General features: G+C 45.1%; 1 protein-coding gene across 30 annotated transcripts in view; it reads left to right on the top strand.

Annotated features, from left to right (window-relative positions):
- dlg2 (discs, large homolog 2 (Drosophila)) overlaps positions 1-24,944 on the top strand; it is a 185,016-nt gene that overhangs the window by 39,542 nt on the left and 120,530 nt on the right. Inside the window, exon 1 of one of the 30 annotated variants that reach the window (XM_031572124.2) lies at positions 6,595-7,210. The exons of 27 other annotated variants lie outside the window; for them this stretch is intronic. In XM_031572124.2, the coding sequence (XP_031427984.1) occupies positions 7,181-7,210 (30 nt within the window). In that variant the 5' untranslated portion in view covers positions 6,595-7,180. Of the gene's footprint in view, positions 1-6,594; positions 7,211-17,833; positions 18,235-24,944 lie in introns of those variants that run through there. 2 more of the 30 variants (XM_031572119.2, XM_031572128.2) reach the window with 2 other exon arrangements.

The following is a 24,944-nucleotide window of genomic DNA, read 5'->3' as shown; positions in this document are numbered from 1 at the left end:
AGTGTCCAGGCTTCTGAGAGGATACTATTGGTCACATGGTGTAGTGATAGTAAAACGTGAAGGGCAGTCGAGACACTCTGATGCCATGTCTTGTATTGAGCTGTAAGTACTGTGTTATGTTTGTGGCTTTTGAAAATGAAAGAAGACATCCTCTGGTGCCTTCTGGTGTAAAGATTTGCAGTATGTCATCATTTCCAGTATGTTTGAAAAAGTTTCTTCATTATTGATACCAGATTATTTTCCGTGTTCGTGAGTGAACTAGTGTGGTACAACATGAGCCTGTAGTTTCTCTAAGGCTGGAGGGCACTTGGTTTCAGGGAGGATGTTTACAGATTCCTGCCTTGAGTAAATGTGTTTCTCTCTCTCTCTCTCTCTTTCTTTTTCTCTCTCTCTCTCTCTCTCTCTCTCGCTCTCTTGCTCTGTCTTTCCATACACCCCAGCCCTTACCTGCAAGACTCCCTGTTATGATTCGCCTAATTACTGCATATTCTTCTCCTAACTGCACGCTCTACCAGAAAAGAGATGAAATTAGGAGTAATTACTGTTTCCTCGGCGCTTCAAAGAACGGTTCTCAGGGTATTTCCTTGAGTCTCAGTTACTTCAAGTCTCAATCTCCTGTGGCGAATGCTGAGCATTGGAACTTTTGTGAATTAGGAACTACCGCCGTTCAAAGAGCCAGTTGTGGATGGTTCCAGAGGAGGAAAGGGGCGAGATCACGGCTCTCCTGGTTGATAGGCTCCAGCAGCTGAGGTACCTGGAGCAACTGGACTGCAGATGAAAGGCACTGGGCTTATAAGTTATGCATCAGACTCTTCCTGTCTGCTACCAGAGTCCCGGGCGAGGTCCAGGTGCCAGTCACTTTCAGCTTGTGCAGTGGAGGGTGAGACCTATTAAAGATGCACATATCATATGCAGCACCTGTCAAGACTCTACCTTGAAGCACAGCTGCACGTTTGGAGGAGCAGGAGTTGGGCTGTTTTTAGGCATGACCTTTGGTATAAAATGTTCTGTCTTGACAGATCTCTAGTTGCCTTACTTGTGCTGGTTGTTAGCTGGGCAGTATAGAATCCCACCTTGTGGTTCAGTAGTTTTTGTTGTGTATTTGTGTTGTATATTTCATGGTATTGGAGTCAAATGGTCCTTTAAATGGTCTGTTATACGGGTTGGGTTGTGCTTATGTAACAGCGTGTATTGTTTTGGGGAATCAGTGTGGAAGTGTTTGCATGTGGTAGTGGGCGTGTGTGTGTGTGTGTGTGCTTGTGTGTGCTTGTGTGTGTGCGTGTGTGTGCGCGTGTGTGTGTGTGTGTGTGTGTGTGTGTGTGTGTGTGTGTGTGTGTGGGGGTGTGTGTGTGTGTGTGTGTGTGTGTGTGTATGTGTGGAGGAGTGCGTTGTGTGTGCCAGTCTTGTAAGGATGCTGCTCATGGCAGACAGAGAATTGAGGGGGAGGGTGTGACAGATTCCTGCTGCTTCCCTTCTCCCACGCTTCCTCGCAGACAAGCTCAGGAATTAGTGGGGTGTGTAATGATGGCCTTGTGCTGCTCAGCTTCCTTAGGCTCTCTCTCTCTCTCTCCCTCTCTCTCTCTTTCTCTCTCTCTCTTTCTCTCTCTCTCTCTCTCTCTCTGCCAAAAGTGTCTATCCAGTGCTAACTCCAGTGTGCAGACATACACACAGACACTTTAAGGTTGCACCTGCACCAAGGGGATCTGGTTTGGCCTGACTCGTGATTCATATGATGATTCCGTAGTCACGTGTCCATTGCTGGAGATGACTCGTTTCTCCAGCATAAATTATAGTTGTTGTTCATAGATTATGTAGGTGAAATTGGTACCAGCCTCACATGGGAATACCAGACTATGTAGGTACCTTACCCTGTGAGTAGGCGCCGGGTGCAAAAAACATGCAAAAAGAACAGAACAATCCTGTCCGTTCACTGTCCGAACAGTTCACTTGGTCCCCGGGCGCTGAGAAGCTGCCCACTGCTCCTGGGGGGTCCTGGCGGAAGGATGTCCCGGGACGGGAAAAAAGCAGAGCAAAAATTCTGCGATTTCTGTTGTCGTGCTTTGTTCCCGTTGCAGGGTTAGCTAACAGGTCTCTGGTTAGCTGCTTGCGTCAAACTTTCTTTGCCTATGTTAGCAGTCAGTGTTTGGCTAACGAGAGATCTTAGGCAATTGTTTGCCGTAGACAAAAGTGAGAGCTTTGTCTGTTCTCTTTCGTGTGAGAGAACAAAGAGAGTAGGTCTACACCCTTGGAGGTGGACTAACGAGACGGTGCTCCAGGCGAGGCTGGAGGTGAGAAGAAAGGTGTTTTCCTGGCAAAGCCTGCGGAGAGAGAGAGAGATAGAACATCTGTGGATACGTGGCTTTTGTTCAAACTCAAGAGGGCATGGTTAAAGTGGCATCTAGAATTCCAGGTGTACCTACAATTATAATTCAATTCAATTAAATTACATTTTATTTCTATAGCGCCAGAACAATACAATTGTCTCAAAAGTGCTTTACAGAGCCCAGAGCAAGCACAATGGCAACAGGGGCAAGGAAAAACTCCCTGTTAATCAGGAAGGAACCTTAAGCAGAATCACGGCACATGAGGGGGGACCCATCTTCTTGAGGTCAGCCGGGAGGAGATAGGAAGGGGGGGTGGGGGAGGGTTGTGTAGAGGCCTTTAAGTTTGTTTTTTTATGGTCTGTGGACAAAAAACCTGACAATTCCGGCATGTTATCTCAGGATTTGTCGCTGGTTGACATCCTGTGTTTCATGCTGATGTGAATTTGCATGTTTGCCTCATGCAAATCAAAAACAGTTCATGTTCAGCCTGTTCACGGTCTTGGAAAACTGGATTCAATCGTCTGGGATGTAAATATGGACACCTCATTAAAACATGCAAATCAGACTGTGTCCTGACTGACAGTGTGGTGCATATGGTCTTGGCCATAGGCGGAGATCCGGGGGGGGACTTGTAAAGTTGTCCCCCCCAACAATCATTGGAAACAAAAAAAAAATGTTTAAACAAATTGTAATATTAACAATTTTCTTTACATGTTCTTAACTGCGATCGAGAATGAGGTTGTGCTTTTATAAAAGCACGACAACATAAGCGGTGCTTGCGGTAATTATAAACGTAAAACAATGTGTTTTTTAAGTGTTGAAAAATCATGATCCCCCTATTCCTCAAAGTGGTTTGGTTCACATGCTGTTTCCAACGGGCGGGGCTACCGGCAGCTCCATGTTTCAGTCAATCAGCCCAGTACACGGTCAGATTGTGAGATTGTTTCCTCCTCTCTCCCCTGTCACTGCCGCTATGATACACGATATGTAAAGAGATTTACCTCATTCTCGATCGCAGTTAAGAACATGTAAAGAAGATTTTTTTTCTAAACTCCATTTACGAAGTTCCTGGGACAATTCTGGCATTTATGGAAGTTTTCTCATCTGGGATTCGTTCTTAACTTTGAACAGAATTTAAGAACGCTAAATACCAGTTGTAAATCGGCCAGATTGGATTGCGCCCATGTTCTTAAGGGCTGAATTTGTGAGAAATCGTTGGTGATTGCGTTAACATCAATTCTACAGACATCCTGGGATTTAAACAATTGTAATAATAATAAATACGAGAATATTTGTATCATAAACAATTATGTCTACATTTATAGTCATGATTCTACGAGGCATCGTGATGTCCTAACATAAATAAAAGCACTACACAAACACTGCAAATGCCATTGAATAAATAAATAAGCAATAAAGTCAGTCTATCAGCCCAGTACACGGTCAGATTGTGAGGAAAACAACTGTTCAGAAGGTTGACGCTACCATCGGTATCCAGTTAGGCACCCCGTTGTGACATGTTAGTGCACAGAGAGGTCACCCAATCCGGTGTTCCCAGAGTTCCGTATGCCTCTTCTCTATATAAGCTAGACCCACCTCTGTCTTGTTGATGGTAAATAGAGAAACTGGAGTAAAGAAATATCGTCAGGAGTTTGTGTTTTGTGAAACAAGAGACTCAGTTGAAATGGCTGAGAAAAAAAAAATGCAGACAACCGGTCATTTTTTTGTGCTCTGAAACGTCAAGTAAGTAGAAAAACCCCAGCAATATCAAGGCAATTTGATAAAGATGTCCATAAGAAAATAATTAAATGCTTATGAAAATGTTGAATAATGGTTTCATTAGGCAAAGCCAAGCCAGAAAACGCAGCTGGGCACAGAGAGCCAGAGCCAAGTTGCAAAGGAGCGTAAGGGAGAGTGTTCTGCCTTCCTTTTGAAATGCTCTGCTTAAATGTAGTAGCTTTAGTAGCTGTAGCTAGATAAACACTGCCACCTTGTGGACAGTAGATGCGATAGAATTACGCGGTTTAGTGATCTACTGATCTACCACGGGAGAAGACGTTCATTTACAGGCAGCTGAATTCCTCCTTGAAGAGCCTTCGTTTGCGTTTGAACTTTGGACATTATTTGTCTGTGAGTAGATATTTTGTGTTAGTATATTTAATGCCGTTTAGAGAATATAAAAATGTAGTCGAATTTCTGTTTGTAAATGTTATAAGAGAATTCGGTATTTAGCAGCTAAGTTATGCTAGCTCTCGTGACAGCAATTTTTTCATGTCCCCCCCCCCCCCCCCCCAGGAATTACTCATTACAGTATCTTATGTGATTTTATCAAACAAACCCGAGTATTGACTGCACCCCTCTATTAACCGTAGTTTATTCAACTTTACGTCATGCGATGTAGTTGGGGTGTGTACGTTACAGCCGGCTCGTGACCGCAACATAAACATTGGAGGCAGATGAAAACGGTTTTCTTACACAATTACGCGTGTTTATTTAGCCCATACAATTATAACACAAAACGACGTGTCTAGGGGATTTCTGTATGCTGTATGAGAGACTTTTGCTAGCGGTTTGAAGGCTGTCCCTTGGCTATGAAGCAGACTCCATTTGACGGCAGGGCATCCCTGAAAGGTAGTCATCATGTGACAAATTGGTAGATTTTCTCTAAAGTAAAGGAATCACCATGGGAGCTCTAGCTTTACATCTTTGTGGGTTTTGTCTGTCTAACTAACGGAACGAGTTGTTTAAGCATTAATGGGCAACACCACTTTGAAGTGTTGAAAAATAGTGCACAGCTTGAAATGTGTCATTTCTTAATAACTCCACAGCATGGGGTTCTACACTCTGCTTCTACCATGGCTACTCCATGGGCTAATTTTTATTGTTATGATTTCATGCCTGAGACCAATCCTGTTATAGAATCATAGTACTTAGTCATCCATTTGATTGCTCTGGTTGTCAGCCTAAATGTTGCTAATTAGTTTTCATTTCAAAATGTGTGATTTATAACACTGCTTTGACACGATGTCCGTGTATTTATGCAGAACTATCAATATATATATATTTTTTCAATACCTATATGGCTAAATATCAGCTAGCTCCCTAGCAAGTCATTTTCAACTGTTGTATCTGTGGATTTAGTCTAATGTTACTTGCATTTAAGCTTACATTAAATAATCTGATCTGGATCGGCCTTTGCAGTTGTGGGGGAAATAATGGAGATTCTTAGGATATTTGTCATTCAAGCCTGTAACTTTGACCGTATTATTGAGTTCCAGTATGGCTACAGTGCAGCTCGATATAAATGTCTGTTCTGCCATTATAGCTTGCCAAGGTAAATTATTATCATTATTCATGAATTGATTCATTGCAAAAAAAACATGAACTACTGATGTAACTGTGTTTCGGTTCTCTCCATTGGTCTTACTACAATATAGACCTAAATATGACCTAATGTATCATCAACCCAAACCATTAATTTCAGAAAGAAAGACCTCAACATAAGCTCTCCTCCAAGCGTCAAGTATTGTATGGATTCCCTATAGTGTGACAGTCAGCCCCCTCTGCCTTGGCAGCAGATGCTGCATGTGACGCATCTAATCCTCTGAGAGCCTTGAGCTTTAGGTGGGTCTGGGGACTGGTGTGTTGAGTGTGTGTGTGTGTGTGTGTGCACGCATGTGTGTGTGGGTGCATGCATGTGTGTGCGTACTTGTGTGTGTGTGCGCGCATGTGTGTCTGTGTGCGTGCATGTGTGTGTGTGTGTGCATGCAAGTGTGTGTGTGTGTGTGTGTGTGTGTGTGTGTGTGTGTGTGTGTGTGTGTGTGCGTTCGCCCAGTCCTCTCCCACCACGGCCTCATTAGAAAAGTGACATGAGGACCAGGGCGGCTGCCCACTGCAGGCTCATTAAACCAGCAGGTCTTTTCCTCAGCGCCAGACCTGTCCAGACCTGTCATAACGGCCGTCCACACACCCAGTCAGCACCAGATCCTGATGCCGCTGCACAGTCAGGTGTGGTGTGCTACGTCTTAATCAGCAACCATACCATTTATCTCCCTGTCAACCAGCAGAGCAGTGGGAATGATCGCATTGCACCCAGTAGGGTCCGCGAGTAAGTGGTCCCTTTGCTGCCGCAAAACGTCTGGTCCCTTTCCTGGACTCCCACAGACCCGTGAGTCTGATGGATGAGCCAAGTGCTTTGCCCTGTAACAGCCCCTCTGCAGCCGGAGCTGCTGCTGCTTGCTTTTACCATGCAGCCAGGCTCTGCCTCAGCCTCTGCCTCTGTCTCTGTCACGCTGCAGCAGTCCTGAGCTGCGGCTGATGTCGATTTCATCAGCTTTACTGCCTGATCCTCATCGCCCCTTACTTTCGCCCAGTCGCTGTGAAAAGGCTGTTCATTAATGGTGATGACTGTGTTACCCCTCTCCAATTATCTCCGTGTCCCGAGGCAGGCACAGCACAATAATGCAGCTCGTCTCAGCAAAGCTCTGCTAGGTGGGAGCCAAAACACTGCCTTGGTGTTGCAGTGAAAAGAGTCCGGGTGGACTCCGCACTCCCCCTCGCCTGCTGGTTCTGGTTTGGCCCGGGTCCTCGTCACGGGGAAGGAAAGCTGACTGCCGCATAGTGGTAGGTGCAGTGATGGGGAAGCAATTCGTAGCTGTCCCACATCTGAGAGACTTTCTGGCACGCATCTAGATACCAGCACAATGAGCACCTCCAGTGCTCCGGAGGCAGACAGAGAGAGGCAAGCAAGTCCAGAGAGCCAGAACACGCCCGGCTGAGCGAGACTGAACGCTTCCCTCATCAAGTCTCCACATACATACACACACACACACACATACACACACTCTCACAGAGCCATGCAGGACGAAAGGGAAAAGAACTCTGAGGTAAGGAATAAACTATGCTTAATAAATGATGAGCACTCACTGGAGTAGTGAAGGGGGTGTGTGAACGTGTGCAGCTCTACTGTGGTAAATAAGGGGGGGGGGGTTGGATCTGTTCTGCAGAACTGTTTTCAGATCTGTTCTCTCTCAAGTGTTTCAGCTGAGTTTCATGCTGTTTAGTTGGAGAAGCCTGTGAGTCTGTGCTAGAGAGAAACTCTGTTTGGTTCCGTCTGAAGAAAAACAACTGCAGTAAAGTCTCCGTAACTTTCCTTCCTCCCTCCCTTTCTATCTCTCTCGCTCCCTCTCTGTCTCTCTCGCTCCCTCTCTATCTCTCGCTCCCCCTCTGTCCGGCCCCCCTCTCCGTCTTTCTCTCTCACACACACTCTCTCTCCCTCTTTATCTGTTGTCATCTCTCCTTTCTGCACTACTCGTACAACTAATGTACACCCTGCTCTTTCTTATTTGTTTTCTCTCTGTGCATGCATGGCACAAACACACATTTTCTCTTTGTCTTCAGTTTCCCCCCCCCTCCCCTCCCCTCTCTCTCTCTTTCTTTCGTTCTCTCAGAGTCTTTCCATTAAAATGGAAAAATGACTCCCCAGACAAGCAGCTTGGCTGGAGCATGAGCTGTCTCTAAAGCATGTGAAGGAGGCTGTATCGGTGCTGAAGTGTGGGCTTGCCTATGCTAGCGCTTAGCCTGTGTGCTTGAATGGAGGATCCGTGACGCCCCGGAGTGGATTATGTGACAGTGCTGAGGCACAGTGTTGATGGATGTTGTGGGATTGGGGGGGTGTCATATCTCCGAAGCTGATTCCCAGGGGCAAGCGAAAGGCCCGACTGTGATCAGGTCTGTCTGATCCCCTACCACAGGAGGCTCCAGTCGCAGGCTTGTTTTGGCTCAGGGGTGATGTGCCACTCGGATGGGTGACGCTTAAAGGTGACAGCTGTGCTTGTAACAGCCACCTGGGCAAGCGGGACTTGGCGTGTTTAAGGAGGACAGAGTTTGCAGTGGGGCAGAGGCACTCATTAGTCCCAATCAGGAGGGCTGCCACATTCTTCTCGTGTCTTGTCCCTTTCACTCTTCAGAATGTGGTCATTGTTCCGGGAGGCTCTCGTGTTTCGGCCTTGCCACAAAACTCTCCAGCCCTGCACGGCAGCCGGGGGTAGCCGGATCACATTACCCCCCCTCCTCTCTCTCTCTCCAAGGCAGGGAGAGGTAAACAGGGGACCACAAACAGACTGAGGTCCTGTTCCAATCTCCAGTACTCAGCCCCCCTCTCCATCCCTCACCTATCACTCCACACCCCCCCCCCCCCCCCCTTTCACAGACAGGTATCTCTTAGCAGCAAAGAGACCCCCCCCCCCTTCCCCCGGGGCTCCCTGCCATTGAAGTACTTCAGTATATTTTCCTCTTAGATGTGAGTGTACCAGAGAGAGATGTTTATTAAAGGGGGTATGCTATCAAAATAATACTGGGCCTTTTAGCAGCGAGTGTTGTTTTTCATAAGAGAAAGCTGCAGCTGCAGCTTATTGGAAGTAATGATGTCTTTTGGTTGTGTTGACAACTGAGTGATCCATCCTTTTCATGATCACAGCACTGCGGACGAGAAGCCTGTATGTATCATTAGATTTAAAAGTTCAAATGTAATCATCAGTCGGTGATATGCAGCTGAAGTTGAAGCCGTCAAGCAGGAGCTTCATTTTTGGCCTTTGATTATTTCATATTTAATTAGATTTGCTTTTTATTTTAGGCCTCTATGTTTGTCTTTGCTGTTTCAATAAGGAGGTTCCATCTGACAGCTGAAATGTGATGTGTTTATAACTCTCTCAACTCCAGTTCCTGTTAGAGTTTGTCATAAGGATCATATAGTGACAGTGGCTGGGGCATGTTGGCCCTGTCTTTGATGCTCATCATCTTTATTTGAGATGCTTTATGCAACATGCGCATACTTATACATATCTTGGAAAGTGCTTTTTAACAAAGTTGTCCTCATTATGATTTTAATATTTGGTTTTCCCTTTATTTGATAATTATTGTGTGTTAATTGTCCGTTATTTCAGTTCTTTGTGAGGTTGGAGTGAAGCAGCCACCTCCCACCTCTCAGAGGAGTTTAATGTCACTACTCTACAGACCAGTCTTTAATGAGAGTCTCTGCTTTTTTTTATTAGTCCTGAGTTTTGCTGATTCAGTTATTGACATTTCCACACCAACCTTAATTGATTTTGATCCTTGGTGTGGAGGAAGGTTTCTCACCCCTGAAGTGAGGGTGTCCAATAAGCCCTTTCCTCTCACCATCACCGCTCACATCATACTCTGACACGGCTCAGTGCATGACTCCAGTGTTGTGGTCTAAAACGAGCGCGCTAACTGCTTTAAAGGCATGACAAAACCTTGCAAACATGAACAACAGCTGTTTGTTTTCAACTGAAACGTATAAAAGCTTTTTTTTTAAATTATATATATATATAGTTAGTTGTGTCCTGGCGTGAAAGCTTTTATTACATTTTTCACAGGGTGATCCATCCCAGATCACAGAACTACATAGTGCTATCCTGGAAAGCTAGTAGGATTCGACAGTGTTTTTCTGTTCTTCACATGACCATATACGATCAAAATGAGTTTGAAGAAACTAGTTGCCTATAAAAACATGCCTCAAAAAGTGAGGATGGCGTCTCCCACACTGGGACAGAGTTCTGGACTGCCTCTGCAGTAAAGAAGAGAAGAGCTGCCCATACTTGGAAGAGGAGGGGGAGGAGGGGGGGTGTAAAAGTGTGTCCATGCTCCCTCTCAGAGTCCTACACACCGACGACAACACTCCCCCTCACCACAGGCCAGTGTGCTGTTGGACTAACTCATTTATTTGTGTAAAAAAAAAAAAAACGAGCTGTGGTTCTATTTCAAGAGGAAATGACACTCTGTCAGTGGGCGGACTGTTTTTGTTTAACCTTTGGGCGCCCACTGTGTTTTCCTCCGCCGCGCTTAGTGGAGGTGGTCAAACCGTGAAGACCCTCAGTTTTCCTGTTTTTAGCGTAGTTCTGGCCACCGCTGCTACCCCTGCAACCCAGTGATTCAGACCCAGTGATTCAGACTCGGTGATGTCGTCATGTTGCACAACCCTAAACTTAAAGGTAAACTTTCAAGGCACAAACAAGACATTAGAGAAATCAAGAGTAGCTTTTGGAGGATAAATCCATAAATCCAATCCTCTTCATCTGTGTGATGTAGAGAATAATTGCTCGTGAATAGTTATGTATACTTTGACAGTGTGATTAGCTCAGCTAAGCCTGAGTCATTCAGAGAAAGAAAATGGTTCTCTATCAAGATTAAAAGATTTTGCAGCATCAAGCGTAAACCTGTTCAACATGACGCATGTAGCAACGGCTGTGGTAAAATAAATATGGAGTTAGACAAGTAATAAACAAAGCCCCTTTCCTCTTTGTTTACAAACTTTGTTTGGAACATGCACTTTTTGTTTGCTGCCTAAGGCTTTGAGGGCTCCTAATGGATTGGTTGGATTGCTGCTTTGTGCCTCATGCATTTGTTGTAGTGTTGTAGTGTGCCGCCTTTCCCTGGCCTATTTTTAATTGATCCATTTGCATAGAAAAGCATTCCCATTCATCGCCATTCCCATTCAAGTCCAAACAGGCCTCATTGATAGCTGCCTCTGTAAGATAGATGGGCATTGATGATCAGTGCAGGACGCACAACTTTTGCTGCCCGGCCCTCAAATTGGCTGCGTTATCAGTGTGCCGGGGAGCCGTAGCCGGCAGTGAGCCCTGGGAATGAAGAGCAGGCCTTTGAGCTCAGATATCCACCACCACCACCACCAGCACCACCCCCACCCCCACCACCACCACCCGCTCTCCTTTCATCAGATGCCCCCATGCCGCTGTGGAAGCGCACTTTTAATTGGACCTTCAGCGCTATAATTAAGCAGCCAGAGAAAGAGAAAACCAAAGCCTAAATGAATGTTCTCTCTGCTGTCGTCTGGTCTCTGTGTCCCAGTGGCGGCTGGAGCGATGGCTCCTCTGGGGGTTAGCCCTTGCTGCTGGCCGCCTGGAACAGCAGCTGTTTCTCGCTCCAGCTCCTGCTCCTGCTCCTGTTCCTGCTCCTGCTCCTGCTCCTGCTCCTGCTCCTTTTTTTTCTAGCCCATGAAACTTTTGGCAGGACTTGGCATTTAATTGTTTTGTGGAAAAGCACTTAGTGTGAGTGCGATCCGTGTTCACTCGCATTTCATCCTGTAGCGTTGTGCACTGAGTCTGTAGACTAATGCTCAGGTAGAGAGCCTAGACCACTAGTCATACATGTAGGATGGCTTTATGAGCAAAACAAGCTACCCAAAAAACAGGCCTGATTTTTTTGGTTGAAAGTAAATCAATTGTATCGCTCGGCAGAGTAATGGATGCTGGAAAAGGGAGAGTTGAGTTTGCAGAGACGTTCGACTGGAAATGTTTTTCTGCCCCTGGTTTGCTGCTTCTGCTGAGGCGCGAGACCCGGGGATGGGAGTCTTCCAGTTAAAGGTGCAATCAAATATTAATGAAGCCTTACAGGCTGTTCACTGCAGGTAGGCATCATTTCGATGTAAGCGTGGAGAGAACATGTGCCCCCTCAACCTCTCACATTGTCAGTCATAGGCTTCCCCACAATCATTTTTTTGCATTTCAAGAGGGAAATCAGGCATATTTCAAGTCAATACACTTAGGGAACTGCATGTTGGTATTGTTCCCGGCCTAGAGCAGAATTTGTTGGCTGCAGCATTGGAGGCTTGCGAGGCGGTGCAGGTATGGTTTTATGAGGCGCTCCGTTGCATTCACATTTTTTATTGATTTTGCAGACACTTTTGTTCCAAGACTTCAGCTTACTTCACAAAGAAGGTCTGGTTTAGGAGCCTCAGTCTCCCAGGAACTACAGGAGAGCTGGAAGATACTTGATTTACTGATCCCCTCGTTTTTCAAAACCTGGATCCTGCGGCGGCTTTTGTCTTGGGGACTTGTGCCGTGCCCTCTTCTCTCTCAACCTTCCATAGAACTTTCCAGAATACGCTGATGCAGCAGAAGACCAACTCTCCCAGGCTGCTATTAAAGCAACCACAACTGCTCAACATGTTGTATTCTGCCATCCTGAGCTACACTTAGTCTGATGTCTGTCTGCAGATTTAAATGCCTTTCTGTTTTGCCAGTCCTGATCTACAGCGTGCTCGCTAGCTTTTACCTCACTGTGTATTGCTTGCAAAGGGCTTGACAGAATCTCATATATCTTAAGTAACGTACCAGGAGAAAGGCCTGCATTACAGTTAGTTCCGGGTGGTTCCGGATGCTGTCTAACCTTTTCCCTGCATGGTAAAGTTTTGCCCATATGAGCATACTTAAGAGGAAACATTTAAGCATAGAGATGTACGTGGGATGTACATCTTTAAGTTGCTGTAAATTGCGGTTGTCTTCCACCCTTAGGACGGCGGCCACGAGGGGGTTGGAAATGCCTCACTTACTGCAGGGTTTACGAGGAGCTCAGTGCTATGGGGCCCCGCAGGGAGCCGTAGAAGATATGGACAATAAGCTGATGCCATAGTGTTTGCAAGCTTATTGATCCAACAAAGTGTCAGGAGGGAGTTTGTGCCAGCACTCAGTAGCCAACTATGCGCCATTTCCTGCTAGAAAGTAATTGGGTGCTGTTGTTGTGTATGGTCTGTAGGGGGAGAGTTGGCGCTGGGGTTTGTCAGATTCATTGTATTGCTAGTGAAAACATGCTAAATCAGATCGAATCAAACAAGTGTTGATTTGTGCAGCGCCCTCCTGGCAGCCATGGCAATGCAAAGTGACTGGATAGTGACAAGTCCTGCCATGTCAGTGATCCTCAGTGAAGTAGCTGTGTCAGCTCCTACATCAGACAGTATCAAAGGAATCTTTCATACATGTGCCTATTTGATCTATTTTAAGTCATAAGTCTGCTCAAGTGACCTTACTGTAGGTAGTTATGTGTTATAAATTGTTGGATATCATGTGGGATGAAATAGCTTCCCTGAGCTGTGAGAAGGGTGGTTGCACAGAAGGGCATGCTTTATCTGAGAAGAGGCTAGATCTGGGGGGATAACACTGAAATGGCAAGATTAAAAAAAAAAAAAATTGAAATATGGATGGAAAGGTGGCTGAGGTCTTGATCAGTGCTTAGTTCATGGGGGTCATGTTTCACGAAGAAGGCTCACACAAACCCAGTGAGTCTGCACCATCTCTAGTCCCGAGAGGAAGATGTGATCTGTGTGACCCGTGTTTGCAGGCTTTCTAACTCCCTCAGCTCCGAGGAGAGGTGAGCACTGATTGAGCACTGATTCAGACGTGGTCTCTGCTGAAGATGGGAGTTATCACCTCTAAAAGTCCTTCACTCATCCTCATGACTGGTAAATACAAAAGGTGCTCAGAGTCTAATGAGACACCATTATTATGGAACCTCACAAAATGCCGTCGGTCTGAAAGACCCTCTGCTTAAGTGGTGTTTTTTACAAACAAAAATGTCACTGGCTTCCGGGTTATTCTCATTTGCATCCAAAACCATGATTGCAAATCAGTGACACGGGTTAATTACACGGACTGAAGTGGAACATCAGCATTTGCCCTTTAAAGTATTCGATGAATCAGGACAGCAAGCAGGGATTTGCATAAAGAAAAATAGAGCCACTGCTGTGATTAGATTTGTAGTCCATTGAAAATGAATGACCTGACAGGTTACCGTTCATATTGGCTTACCAGTTACAATACGGGACATTGGGATGGCGCCCTGTTGGAGAGCTGATGGAATTTTAGTCCCACTATGCCATCTAATGGCCAAAAAGCCCATTTCATTAATCACTGAAAGTCCATTGCATTGCAGGCTGATGGGATATCAGCCTGGAGCCTAGTAATGGAGTACATGAGCAAGATGGGTACTCTTACTCTTCTCTTATTGGACATCAGATATTGCAGTGCTGCTCACCTGATCTTAGTGGGAGTCTTCAGAATCAGAATCAGGTTTTATTGGCCAAGTAAGTTTGCACAAACAAGGAATTTGACTTGGTAAAGTGACTCTGTGTGCTTACACAAAATATACATTACAACACAATACAATACAATACAAAACAAACAGTGCAACAGTGCAATGGTCTAAGAAGTTTAAGAAAGTATGTACAAGGCGGAATGGCTATATACAGTAGCTGTGAAATGTTGCACAACAGTAGTGCAAAGAAGAAGTGGAGAGTGCGAGAAGTGCAGGGATAAATATATAAATATATATGCTACAGTGGGTTAGCTGTTCAGTAGTGAGACGGCGAGGGGGAAGAAACTGTTTTTGTGTCTGGAGGTTTTGGCGAACAGTGATCTGTAGCATCTACCAGAGGGGAGGAGTTTGAATAGTTTGTGTCCGGGGTGTGAGGGGTCTGCAGTGATTTTTCTGACTCTGGAGGTGTACAGGTCTTGGATGGTGGGCAGGTTGGCACGATGATCTTTTCTGCAGACCTGACTGTCCGTTGGAGTCTGTTCTTATCCAGTTTGGTGGCCGATCCAAACCAGACAGTGATTGAAGTGCACAGAACAGACTCTATGACTGCGGTGTAGAACATGATCAGCAGCTCCTGAGGCAGGTTGTACTTCCTAAGCTGGCGCAGGAAGTACATCCTCTGCTGGGCCTTCTTCATGATGGTGTTGATGTTGGGTTCCCACTTCAGGTTCCGGGATATTGTGGATTCCAGAAACCTGAAGGATTCCACAGCCAACACAGTATTGTTGAGTATGGTGAGGGGGGGCAGTGCTGGGGGGCTCCTCCTGAAGTCCACTGTCATCTCCACGGTTTTAAGCGTGTTCAGCTCTAGGTTGTTGCGACCGCACCACAGGACCAGCTGTTCAACTTCCCGCCTATATGCAGACTCATCATCATCACGGATGAGGCCGATGACTGATGTGTCGTCTGCAAATTTTAGGAGTTTAACAGATGGGTCTCCTGAGGTGCAGTCGCTTGTGTAGAGGGAGAAGAGCAGTGGGGAGAGCACGCATCCCTTGTTCATGAGGAATTACTTTACCGTTAGTCACTTTTTATACCTGTGTATTTTGGGGGATCCATTTTCTTGAAGGCTTTGTATGCTTGGAAAATTGTGTGTGTGTGTGTGTGTGTGTTCAGCAATGCTTTTAGTTATTGCATTGTGGATAGTGGATATCCAGATTTCTTTTAGAATTAATTATTGCATGCGCACGTCTTTTAATTATTCCATTGGTATTTACTTCATTAAAGCACTTCTACAAAAACGAGGTCATCCTTTATTCGTGTATAAGTGTGCGTGTGTGTGTGTGTGTGTGTGTGTGTGTGTGTGTGTGTGTGCGTGTGCGTGTGTGTGTGTGTGCGCGTGTGCGTGTGTTTTTAGTATAGTGGCTAACTATGTTAGCCTTTGTGTTTCTGTTGTGATGCATGAGTGCGTGCTTCTAGTGGTTCAAGCTCAAAGGCTTGAGTGTGTTTTCAGATGCACATCCCAGGGCTCATTGCGGCTAACGCACAGCAGTCTCTGCTTTACTGCACACCCCGCTCCCTTCACGGGCTGCATGTATGCCCCGATCCAGTGGAGAATGCCAGCGCAGAATTACTGACTGATTTGTGTTAAGGGGCATTTAAGCGTGCCATCATAATTGATGTCATTCTTTGATGATGTTATGTTTGATGGCATTTGTTTTCATGTTGTATGTTTGATGCCATTTTAGAGTGAAGAAACATATTCTGAAGAACGGGTGGAAAATAAGTAATGTGGTCAGAACCATTAGTAAACTGTTTTGTTGTGTTGTTGCTGTTCTCTGGTGATGTTTTGCATTATCGCGTCACATAGCATTATCATGCTGCATTTGTGAATTCTACCCGCTACATGCATCAGGCAACTGCCCTGTGTACTTGAAATATAACAGAAAACTTAGACTTATAGGATCACTAGACAAGGCAAGCATCATAAATAAACATTGTAGCCTGCCTACAGAAATGAGTGTTAAAATGGCTGAGATCTTAGGTACACGGAGAATCATACCAGTATGATTATATGTGGTAACTGACAGTAGTCTTCTGATGCAGCAAATTAAGATTGCATTCTAGAATTCCGGAATGTTCTATTAAAGGATCCATACTATCTTGGGCTCAGAAGCCCTTTGGCCTTTTGGCCTGTTCTGGCAGGCAAACTAGTTAAGACCAAGGTCTTAAAATCTCTCAGAAAATGCAAAAATACCCTTGCTGACAGAGGCTCTGAGTTCTTTGAACAACCTTTAAGGGCTCTCCTATGGGGGCCAGCTGAGGCAGGCTGTCAGTGGAGAACGTGTGGTTAAGACCACAATGAAAGTCAGTGCTCAGCATTTGTTCTTGGCTTGGCCTTCGTCCGATTCAGTACAAGTCGAAGTAGGAGGTCCTTGTTTCCAGAGCAGATTTCACTCGGTGTCACAAGAATTTTCAATTTTCACCTGTTTCATCACCTCTGTCCCGCCACAGCAGTGCCTCACCTCCGCAGTGATCTGGCATTGGGTTCACGGGCAGGCTGCCACCCTCAGATGTGGCCATGCTCACTGCACTGTGCGGGTATATTTAGCTTCTCACAGTCCTGGGGAGGGATCTTTCTACTTTCAGGGCGAAGTTGAGGTTTCAACTTGTACCTTACTATTTTTTTTGTCCCCCACGTTGTATAAGGTTTTTACGATCCATTTACACAGGTTTAGTGTTGAGGAAGGTGCCACTACCTTGCAGCTTCAGTGGGGTTCAGATAAAATGATCCTTTGCTACATCCTGAAAATAGCAATTTATTTTTAATGATTAAAATATAGATGGAATATAGATAGAATTGATATCCCCAGAGAGCGGTCTCCATCAGACTGCTTACATTCAGCCCTGCTGAGCAATGGCTTTGGAGCAGCATGTTCCCCAATGACATGACCAGAGCCATCAGCATGACTTTACTACCCTACCTGCTACTGGGAATTATGGGACACAGCATTTTGATAAGCTCAGGGTTAAATGGCAAACTTCATCTTCCTCCTAAATGCTTTAGATCTGAACACGACTTTTTGCTTTTTCTGGAGGGTCGGTGGATTTTGAACCATCTCCCAACACTGTTCAATCTATGTATGTATGTATTACTGAGTCTGTTCAATCTATGTATATATGTATTACTGAGCAGTGGCCGATGCAGTACTACAGTGCAAGGAGAGTTTGAGAAAGTCTTTAGTTGTGCTGTGAAAGTTTGCTTCCTTAAAATGGACAGGTCATAAGCCGTTTCCTTGACTAAAATGTTATTCTGAGTGAGAATGAAGGTAGCCCTTCTACTGAGTGTGTCAGCTTGATTGACCAAATTGACTAAGATTTCAGTGCTTATAAGATTTATTTCAAGGTTGTTTCAGTTTACCCAGTATCATGTTTTTCCACCTGCAAATGCCTCATATTATTACCATGAAGAAAGCAGAAATCTGTTATTGTGTGATGCAGTGAATAGTTGTCAGGGTACTAGGGATAGAATAGGCTGAGCCGGACCTGTGCTTTGAAAAGGGTAAGAGAGAGAAGGGGAGAGAGGAAGAAAGAGAGAGAGAGAGGAAGGAGGAGGCTGGCTGGCTGGCTGAGAGAGGTATTTGGGCTTTGAATGGGCAGAGAGGAGAAATGAGAGGGAGAGTGAGAGAAAAAGAGAGCGAGTGAGTGAACGCAAGATAGAGAGAGGGATCCGACCAACATACACACACTATGGCTCCGTGAATAAGCGAGATAGGGAGTTTGTGTGTGTGTGTGTGCGTGTGCGTGTATGACAGAGCGTGTGTATGTCTGTGTGTGTGTGTGTGTGTGTGCATGCACGGTAAGACTCGTTCAGGAGTGAAGCGTTTCTCCTGGGCAGCTCGAGCATCTCTCCTGGAGCTTCCGTCGGAGCCAGTGCTGCACTCGTGCCACTCAAGGAATGTCTCCCATTGTTAAAAACCCCGGCTGCTTTTACCCCATGCTCTGCCACTGTAAGGTAGCCTGCTCCAACAACACGCTATCGCTCATGTTTGGATGCAAGGTAGGGCACCGCTTACAGGAATGTCATTTATCTGTGGGGCTGAAATAATTAGCTCTCTGTTGAAGTCTTTAAATGTCAAGTGGAGTGTATTCATGCATGTGACTTGAGCTGTCAGTGCAGATGTTTTTTGTATCTTTGAAGTTTGTAAGAGATTGTGATTTTTCTGCACACTGGCGATCACAGAAGCTTTCATATTCACGTAGGTAGCTGGAGATAGACGTCTATCCTATTTCGAATTGAGACATTCGAACAGGACTTTGTATTCTACCAAGAAAGGCTGCATGTTAAGTATTTTTGTGCATAACTCTTACATGTGCATAACGCCGACTATTCTGTGTCTTTTTACAGTCTTGCATGTAAATGTCTGATATGGTTAGGTTTTGTTGATGTATGCTAGCTCTTGTGTACTCACAAGATGTTATTTCCATGCTAGCTCTTGCATACTCGCAAGATGTGATTTACATTTAGTCATTTAGCAGACGCTCTCCCTCTCACTCTCTCTCACTCTCACTCTCTCCCTCTCTCTCTCTCTCCCCTATTTCCAGCCAGTGTGACTGTCAGTTGAGAGGCTCAGGGTAATAAGGTGATTCAGATTGCTTCTAATGTGAATCATGCAAAGCAGGGGAAGCTGGCATTTAGCGCACATGGCCGTGTTACGCTGCCTCCATGCCCTCCAGCTGGGCGAGGGGAACGCTCCCATATGGAGCGCTGATCCCGGGGATAATCTGGCCGTGTGTGTGGAGTGGAGAAATATAGGAATAGAATGGAACCGTGGGAGGCTGCAGTCGCTCTCTGTGATCTCTGTGATCACTTGAGGCAAGTAGTGTACAATGCACACGAGTGCTTGATCCTGATGTTCCTTTCAAAGGTTTGCTGTATTGTCACAGTGAGTCTGAGAGACTGGGAGTCAGAATAGTAGTAACACACATCCCCTCATCGCTCTCTCTTTACTGGAGAGGGAGAGGGAGAGAGAAGGAGAGAGATGGAGGGAGAGAGAGAGAGAGGGAGGAACGTGGGTTAAGCTCACTCAATGTGGAGCTCCGGTTCGAGAGCACATTATCTCCCTTGTGTTAATTAGCCCATTCATTTTACATTTCTAACATTACACTTCACCTGTAATCCAAGTGGCGGAGTGCAGTGTGTAGTGGATTTGTGTGGCTGTAGGCCCACAAGGCAATTTGAACAGAGGCTTAACCTGCGCCAACTTATCCTGCCAGGGCTTTCAAAGCCCTCACTCAAATACTGAAATGGTAAGTTCTGTGTCACATTTCGAGTCACTGAGATGCACCATTAAGCATATTTTCCACACTTGTATCAGTTTAGTTTGAGACTGACAGCTAGATGATGAGCTTTCCAGTGGATAGTGAACAGCTTTGGAGCTTCGTAATATCTACTCGCCTTTGAAGATGAAAGAACAGCTACTTGTTGACACAAAAATGTATCACCATTTTAATATAATGAAAGTGGGGGGGATGCAGGAAATTGGCCAGACCACACACACAGTACACAGACATGTTTGGAGGGTTCGGTTTACAGATTTAGATTAGATTTATCCATTATTTATTCAGATTCTGACTGACTCTGATTCTCTTCGTTTTAATTTTGCACATGAGTATTCCAGGATAGTTTGTATGGTCTGGCTTGGCCTCATTTTAAATGTCGGTGCACCCCTCATCGGATGCAGAAGGTCCCTATTCGCCATGTCAGAAGGAGGCTTTGGGCTTTTGGACTCTGCTTCCATCTTTGAGCCCAGTCACAGGCACCGGTTGAGTGTTGGCCCAGTGGGATGAGCCGTGCGTGAATATATATATGCTTGCGCGTGCGCGTGCGCGTGCAGCGCTAGGGAAAGGGGGTCAGCACATGCAACTGCGAGGAGATTCCACACAATCCCGCGCGGAGCCTGCAGTCCGCCTGCAGCCATGCCACCTCCCATTCCCATCTCATCTCATCTGGCCTTCCCGAGCGGAGTGGGACTGACTGAGTGAGTGAGGAGAAACCACTACGGCACGTGCTCGGCACTGCTACAGCTGTGCAACACACACACACACACACACACTCACACACAGTGACATAGAGCATTCACATTAACTTACAATGGAGATCCCCCCCCTACCCAAGCATAACATACATCCACCCTCTCACTCGTACACTTATTTACACAAACATTTGGTAGAACTGCTTCACGTATACAAGAGGTAAGAATGATATACATTTCAATACATTTTCCCCAAAAACACTTACTGGAAAGGCAAACTGATGCTGATGTAGGCTCTCTGTCAGTCCAGTGAAGTTGCTTGTAGTATCTCTCTGCCAGATTGACCAATAATGGAAACCCTCCTCCTCCTAGTCATCCAATAACCATTCATGTGTGTGCACTGTTGCCTTTAGCCTCTCTGCACCATCGTATCTTAATCTCCTCACACATACACACTACAAGCCATTTAGGACTGCCTGCACGTGTGGCCATTTTCACTGTGCTGACACACAAGACGTTTGAGCCACTGTAACGGTGCGGCTGCCCGTTACCGATATGGAAAAACATCCCTCGGCTAAAAGCTGCACCGTTACAGCCACACTTCACTAAGTTTTCACTTGCTATGGCTATGTGCAAAAATCTTTTCTTTTTAAATGTTGTGATGCAATCTCCTGGCAATATAGCTATATATATATGATTGCGTCAATAGCTGTGGGATCTTCTATAAAGAGTAATGTGTTTGTGTGTGTGTCTCATTGTTTTAAGTAAAGGAACTTTAGCATTCTTGGCCTCATGGATGTGTGTTATGAGCCGTCCTCAAGTTAGCCACAGTATTGCCTCTAGGCTCCCTTGCTGATATCAGCTCCTTAATACAATGGCCATCAAGGAATTCTGAGTCACGGCTCTCGTCTCAGGGCCAGTGAGGGTCTTATCTCGAAGTGGATGCTATCTAGAAGTTGCACTGCCGTATCACTGTGCCCCTGAATACATAGTCCATCTGTCCATATGTCTGAAAATATATATTATATATCTGAAAAGCGTACAGTCCATCTATATGTCTGAAAATATATATTACATATCTAAAAATCATACAGTCCATCTATATGTCTGAAAATATATATTACATATCTAAAAATCATACAGTCCATCTATATGTCTGAAAATATATATTACATATCTGAAAAGTATACAGTCCATCTATATGTCTGAAAATATATATTATGTATCTGAAAAGCGTACAGTCCATCTATATGTCTGAAAATATAAATATTATATATCTGAAAAGCGTACAGTCCATCTATATGCTTCTGTCCCTTTCTTGACACTGCCTCTCCTCTCCCTGTCATGTCCCTGGGATGGAGGTTTAAAGCAGCTCAACTTCTCTGACCTCTGGGTTCTAATCCTGCATCTCCATGGATGTTTAATGAGTACCATATTCATATGTTCAGGTCATTGGGCTTTTAATTGAACAAGTGCACCTAAATTGCTTTTACGAGTCTAGAATGACATTGTGTGGTTCCACTAGATACGGTTGTAAATTCCCGTCCTTAATGAATAACATTTTGAACAGCATCTTGTACCAGGTGTATAAATAGGTCCCTTTTTCCCTGAGTGGTTCATTATGTATTCAGTCTTGCATTTGTCTTCATAAACCAAAAGGACATTTCCTAGCATTTAAAGCAGCTGTCAGATGGCCTCTTCCCCTGCAGCGTAAATCAGTCATGGTTAAACCATACCTCAGTGCTTCAACCATACAGCATCTGAGGGGGCAGTGCAGCAGAGCGGCTAGAGGAACATTATGGGATGTATTGTAGCCATGTGATGGTCTAAGTGTATTGTAGATGAGCTTGTGTATGCCTAGATGAAGCTTTCCAGAACAAAAAGGAAATGCACCGGTATTGTTTTAACATTGACTCAATGTGACTAAAAGAGTTTTGAGGCGTTGGTAAGGTGTTAAAAACGTTATTTCCAGTAGCAGCAGTTCATGAGGCATTCTAGTTTTGCTTGTGATAGTGATTTGCTGTGACTGTGGAGAAATTAGCATTGTCTTGTATTCATCTTGTGGTGATATGAGCTTGGTATTGCATCCTCATTTTGATGTAAGGCCTATCTTGTTGCTATTTTACTTTGTGTCGTTTTGCGATCAGTTGTAGATGTGCGGTCACAAAAATAGCTTACAGTGGTAGGTTTGCTTGTGTACACACATGCTTGACAGACATCCTTACTGAAGAGAGGATGTATTGCTGGGTAGGCTAAAATCCATATCAACCCTTAAGTATTAGCTTAAACAGGATGTACAGGAAGAGGAAGATGGACTATTGTTCCTTCTCAAGTCTACCGTGGATGCTAAGGGGGAGACGTATCTGGGCCAATCCAGCTTGATTTGCTGTGGGGAGCTCAGGGATCTGTTAATGCATCTGTCCACACAGAGTAAATAATGGTAGCTGTGTGATGAAAGCTCCAAGATGACTCATTGTAGAGGAGAGCGATAATTTTTTGTGACACATCCTTTTTGCACTGTTCTGCTCTCCTTTTTTCTGTTCATTACTCTCAATATGCTCGTCCCACAGTAGGAAAGGCTGTGCCCTGATTACCGGTAAATAAGAGGGAGAGGATGACTTCCTCTGCCGTACCTGCACACAGTGCATTCTCAGGGTGTGTCAGTCGGAGTCCACTCTCTCAGATACGTTCAAGCTTAAGCGAGGGCTCTGAAACCTAAAAAAAATACAAGTGAAGAAAAGGTGCAATGTTAGGGTGAAGGGTGAGGAGCCACAGTGAGTTCTGCCACAGAGTTCTGCACTAGTAGAGACTGCTCTCGGCTCATTTTCCTCTGGCATGTGCGCTAGTAGCAGCTGGCGTATCCCAAAATCTGCTTATAGAATAGAACGTGGACATGAACAATGCTTTGTTGATTCATTAGCTCGCTCTCATTGTTTGGAAACAAACTGATGTCATGGTTGTGCTTGCAATCTGAACCCATCATGTCTTCTCCTTGTTGAGCAACATAGCTCCTTATCACTTCAGCAGTGAGAGTAAACCCATCATGTCGTCTCCTTGTTGAGCAACATAGTTTCAACATCGCTTCAGTAGTGAGAGGTACCATCTGAACCCATCATGTCGTCTCCTTGTTGAGCATCATAGCTCCTCATCGCTTCAGCTGTGAGATGCCATCTAAACCCATCATGTCGTCTCCTTGTTGAGCAACATAGCTCCTCATCGCTTCAGCAGTGAGAGGCTTTGGCTCCCTCGTGATTAGCTGCTGCCGGAATTTTTCTGCTGACACCGGGAATTGTTTATACGACACCACATCTATGTGGCATCTCTAGATCTACGTCAATCAAACAGAGACCCTGCCTGTGCAGATAAGATGACAGACAGAAACTAGGGGTAGGTTTTTACATGCCGCAGTATTCATGCCGCAGTTTTTTTTTTTTTTTTTCAAGAATATCCAAACTGCCATATGCTGGTTTATCACCTAAGGCCATATCCAGGTTGCAATTGAAACGTAATTTTGCACAAACTCTGGTGCACAAACACATTTGTTTCAAATCTTCAGATATACTGTCTGAATGCGTATAGGAGGTCTTAGCAGACATCTTGTGGTTAAAGTCGTTCTCCAGTTCCTGACTGCCCTTTATCAGCCACAAGCTCTATGCCTCATTAATGAGCAAACAAACTACATGCTTTGGCTGACAACTCTTGCAGAGAAGCACAGCATGCGAACAAGCAAAAACCTCTATCGTTTTTTATTGTTTAAACGTAGAGTGTACAAGTACAGTGACATTCTTACTTGAATGCTCCTCCACAAACTAGAGTAGACAACTACCATTAGAGCAGTGCACCATTACAGTAAAATAAAATAAATAGTAAGTAAATACTCAAATAAATGCCAAGCACAAAATACTAACTACTGTGAGATATCAAACAGTGTCTGACAACATAGAATACAACAGTTGACATGAGGTAGAAAAAGTGATGTGACCGAGCAAGGAATGCTGCAGCAGTATCACACAATGAGCAATACCCATAAAAGTGACAGTGCAAGACGATGAGCATCAGACAGATCAGTACAAACGATAACTAGCGAATGCCAATGTAAAGTTGAAAGTTTAGTATTGATATTGAAATATGAGTGAGTGTTGAACAGGCTGTAGTCTGCGTGTGGAGCAGTTTTACAGCATTGGGGTAGAAGCTATCCCTGAACCTCTCTGTGTGTGTTGAGCAGTCTTACAGCATTCGGGTAGAAACTATCCCCGAATCTCACTGTGTGTGTTGAGCAGTCTTTGGGGTAGAAGCTATCCCTGAACCTCACTGTGTGTGTTGAGCAGTCTTTGTGGTAGAAGCTATCCCTGAATCTCACTGTGTGTACGGAGAGGCCTGAGCTGCTTGTCACAGGGCAGGCAGAAGAAAGGTGCTGGTGTCGGGTCACTGGAGTCGTTCACGATGCACTTTGTGTTTCTGAGGCAGGGTGCGTGTGGTGTAAATGTCCCGGATCGCTGGGAGCCGTGTGCCCATGATCCTTTGCAGGGCTTCCTTGTCCTGCGCTGTACAGCGGCCATACCAGGATGTAACGCACCCTGTGAAGATGAGGACTGTAGTGGACATGCAGGTTTTCCTGGGGCGCCTGAGGAAGTGAAGGCGTTGGTGGGCCTTTGTAATTGCAGCTGATGAGGAAATTGAAGCTACTGAGCCTCTCCACAGTGTCCCCACAGATGTAGATTAATGGAGGAGACAC

The sequence above is a fragment of the Clupea harengus genome, chromosome 8 (assembly GCF_900700415.2).
Source record: "Clupea harengus chromosome 8, Ch_v2.0.2, whole genome shotgun sequence".
Lineage (NCBI taxonomy): Eukaryota > Metazoa > Chordata > Actinopteri > Clupeiformes > Clupeidae > Clupea > Clupea harengus.
Note: the sequence above shows the minus strand (reverse complement) of the source record. Positions and strands in the feature narration are given on the sequence as shown.